At 41.3% G+C, this 3,604-nt stretch overlaps 1 protein-coding gene across 1 annotated transcript; it reads left to right on the top strand.

Moving 5' to 3' along the window:
- The first annotated feature begins 1,992 nt into the window (after positions 1 to 1,992).
- LOC109859821 (glycine-rich protein 1-like) lies at positions 1,993 to 3,604 on the top strand. The gene is made up of 3 exons (XM_020438419.1): positions 1,993 to 2,116; positions 2,486 to 2,559; positions 2,632 to 3,604. The coding sequence occupies exons 1-3, from the start codon at positions 2,063 to 2,065 to the stop codon at positions 3,428 to 3,430; spliced, it is 927 nt and encodes a 308-aa protein (XP_020294008.1). The 5' UTR covers positions 1,993 to 2,062; the 3' UTR covers positions 3,431 to 3,604.

Below are 3,604 nucleotides of genomic sequence, written 5' to 3'. Positions count from 1 at the left end.
CACGAGGAAGATACACGCGTCGATGTGATACGCGCGGATGTGCTCGTTAGCACTTTTACCGCGTGCAAATCAAAAAAACCAAAAAAAACACTGCAAGCACGCGACATTCGAACGCGCGCACGCGCAGATCTTTTATCAATTTGTAATCTTTCATCAAAAATGTTCGAAACTTACAAAATGAGAAAATACTCACTCACACACGCGCGCGCGCACAAATTATTCACTTATGTAATAAACGACGAGCAATGTCTTTCTAATTGGAGTTGCATTTTGTTGTTGTTGTTTTCGAGAAATTCGATTGCTGAGAAAAACAAAACAATACAAGCTCGCACAGCATGTAAATAAATCTGTTGAGACGGAAACAATGTGAAAACGGAGATTGACGGATTTTTACCCCTCCGATCTCGGACTAATGACTTCGCAAGCAGCCCGAGTCCAAAAGTCATTCGGTCTCGTTTTCATTATCCACGTTTTTCGCACGTTTTTTTTTTTTTTTTTTCCCCTAATGTAGCTCGGCTCCTTCAACTCCGAACTATTGTCGTCCTCGTCCGAACGACGACGACGTTCAAATTGGCAAACTGCGCTAATGCTCCGTTCGGTAATAAACCGCTCGCGATTATCTGCATTAGTTGAATCCACGTCGTAGCTGGGCAATGTTGCGTAAATGCGAGAGAGAGAGAGAGCGGGCCTGTTTACGCGGGCGAGTTTCCGTGCATTTAGCGAATGCGAGACGAGCGCGCGCGCAGCGTCGAAACTGCGTCTGACCGCGCGCGTATCGCGTCGCATCCTGCCATAATTTTCCCGATGATTCCCATTTGCAGTACGACACCGTCCCCCATAGTGACGCAATAATTAGCTTCCGTTTATGTACGTTGAAGGGAGAGGAATTTGCGCTTGATGTATCTATATGGAGATCGAGATAATGCGATGTGTAAATGAGTATCGCGAAAACAACAACAATATGCAAATATACCATTCACAAATTGAATCAAATTTACAGTTAATACGCGCGCGTGTGTAATTTATTCTTTTCACGAGTGACATTCGCGCGTTTTATTTGAACAAAACGCACATACAACGATAATGATCTCATTATTGAATAATAATTAGCTCGGATAATTTGCGGAGAAAGGAAATTCGCGCCCGCGCTTGTGTGGAACTCGCGAATACGGATATGTACCCGCGACCGTGATATTTCTCATTATTTTCTATTATAGAGATTCCACAAGGGAAAGAGGCGAGAATTGTGCTCAGTGAACTGTGCGCCGCGCCGCCGCGCGCGACGATAATCAATTTTGTTCCAATTAAAATTTACAACAGCCGAGCGCCCCCGAATGTTCTCTACGCACCGGAAGATTGACAACCGCATTGTCGACGCATCGAAATTCTCCCAACTTTGCTGTCCATTTGCAAAATAGAGACGATTTATTTCGAAAACTTTTCACTTTTCGCGACAGTTTTTTTTTCCGCGATCAGTAGTAGTTCTTTTTAAAACAAAAAAAGCTCATATTATCTGCGCGCGGGTCGTGTCGAATATGAGATGTGACAAAATATATTACTCGGAGCTGATTCACTTCTCTCTCTCTCTCTCTCTTTCTTTTATATTGTTACATTATATCTACTTGCTTTTTGACGCTTATTCGATAATATATTTCGTACACGTGGACGCGCCTCAAGGACGCGGCGAAACGTGAGATTGGAATCGTGCGCGAATCAATTGAATTGAAATGATCGCGCATGAGGTTTCTGCTTACGTTATCTCAATTGCATTGCATCACAGTCGTGCGGAAAAATTGACGACATATCTAGAGAAAGAAAGAGAGACGAGACGTGTCTCACTGTTTAAAGATATTTCACGAAACAAAATCAATGTTATTTTAAATTGATAATTCCCGAATTATATAGATATTATTCTCGTGTGTGTGTGTGTGTGTGTGAGAAAATATTCGGCTGCCGCACCGTATATAAAAGGGCGTTTTCGATCTAGAGAAGAATCATTCGACTGCAATCGACTGTAAAAAGTACAGCGCATCTCGCAGTTACACGCAACGTAGCACTCAACATGGTTCGAAGTCACGCTCTTACCGCGGTCTTCCTAGCGCTCGTTTCGGCAAATGTGAGTATCCACATTTTTTTTACCTTGTTACAATTTTAATTACAAAAGGAAATATTTAATGAAGAGAAGTGTTTGTACGTACACACGTTTGTACACGATACACACGTATTGCTAAAATTATATATATATATATATTTTTTTTTTAATTATTATTTAATATTCAATTTAAAAAAAAAAAAAAAAAAAAAAAAAAATTGGTTTATATTATTATTTGAAATTATTATTTAATATTATTTAAATTATTATTTAATATTATTTATATATATAAATTATTATTTAATATTATTTATAATAAATTAGTTTAAGACATCAAGACATTTGTTTAAATTTATTTGTCATACCGCTTTAACTTTGCCCAATTTGTCACAGGTGATCCAAGCGTCATTGTTGTCAGGAGGACTTTTCAGTTCCCTACCTTCTCTCGCGAACCTCGCTTTTCCCAGGTTTGGAGAATACTCACATAGTTTACTTTCACAATTTTCTGACGCGGCATCATCTGCCTTCGGCAATTTCAGAACTTACTTCGATGACTTCCGTCTTGGTTTGGGACAACATTTGAACATTCCGCCCAGATTTCGTCTGTTGAATCACTTCGTCACTGCGCCACATGTATTCCCGCTGTTCAACGGTGCCGCGGGCGGTGCCAGTGCCGCTTCTGCTGCAAGTTCCGCCGGAGAATCTGGTCTTAGCGGTACGATACCAGCGCTAGGAGGTTTTGGAGGTATTGGAGGAGGCAGTCGTCTAGCAAGAAGTGCCAATGCTGCTTCTGCTTTAACCTCCAACGCCGCTTCCGAAGGGTCTGCTTCTAACGTCGATGGTGTAGCACCAATGATAACTGCACCAGTGCTAACTCTAAGAGGTCTAGGAGAAGATCTAGGAGGCAGTCGTCCAGGAAGAAGTCCCAGTGCTGCTTCTGCTTTAACCTCCGACGCCGCTTCCAAAGGGTCTGCTTCTAACGTCGATGGTGTAGCTCCAATAATAAATGCACCAGTGCTAACTCTAAAAAATCTAGAAGGTCTAGAAGATCTAGGAGGTCTAGGAGGCAGTCGTCTAGAAAGAAGTGCCAGTGATGCTTCTGCTTTAACCTCCGACGCCGCTTTTGAAGGGTCTGCTCCTAGCGTTGATGGTGTAGCACCAATGATAAGTGCACTAGCGCTAACTCTAGCAGATCTAGGAAACGGTCGTTTAGAAAGAAATGCCGTGGAACGGGCTGTGCGCAGTTACACTAAAAAAAATTATGATGAAAGTGCTGCGTCCGTTGCAGCTACCAATGCCGCTGCAACTCAACCGAAACAAACTGTTACAAGTTACTAAACTTGTGTACAACGCTATTCTTAAATAAAATGTTCTTGCTACACTTACCGATTCGGTAAGTTTAATTAAGAATATCGAAGTAGAAAACAGCAGAATTGTTTTTACGTCACATTTTTGTCTTTGTAAAGTTGTTGCTGTTCAGAAATAAAATAAAAATGTTCTTTCTCGTTAAAC

The sequence above is a fragment of the Pseudomyrmex gracilis genome, unplaced genomic scaffold, assembly GCF_002006095.1.
Source record: "Pseudomyrmex gracilis isolate BER0280 unplaced genomic scaffold, ASM200609v1 scaffold_7, whole genome shotgun sequence".
Lineage (NCBI taxonomy): Eukaryota > Metazoa > Arthropoda > Insecta > Hymenoptera > Formicidae > Pseudomyrmex > Pseudomyrmex gracilis.
Note: the sequence above shows the minus strand (reverse complement) of the source record. Positions and strands in the feature narration are given on the sequence as shown.

What these genes read in the sequence shown, in the direction of transcription:
- LOC109859821 (XM_020438419.1), top strand. Translation starts at nt 2,063, where the DNA reads ATGGTTCGAAGTCACGCTCTTACCGCGGTCTTCCTAGCGCTCGTTTCG. An exon ending in TAGCGCTCGTTTCGGCAAAT is followed by an intron (nt 2,117 to 2,485) that starts GTGAGTATCCAC and finishes AATTTGTCACAG; the next exon opens with GTGATCCAAGCGTCATTGTT. An exon ending in GCGAACCTCGCTTTTCCCAG is followed by an intron (nt 2,560 to 2,631) that starts GTTTGGAGAATA and finishes CGGCAATTTCAG; the next exon opens with AACTTACTTCGATGACTTCC.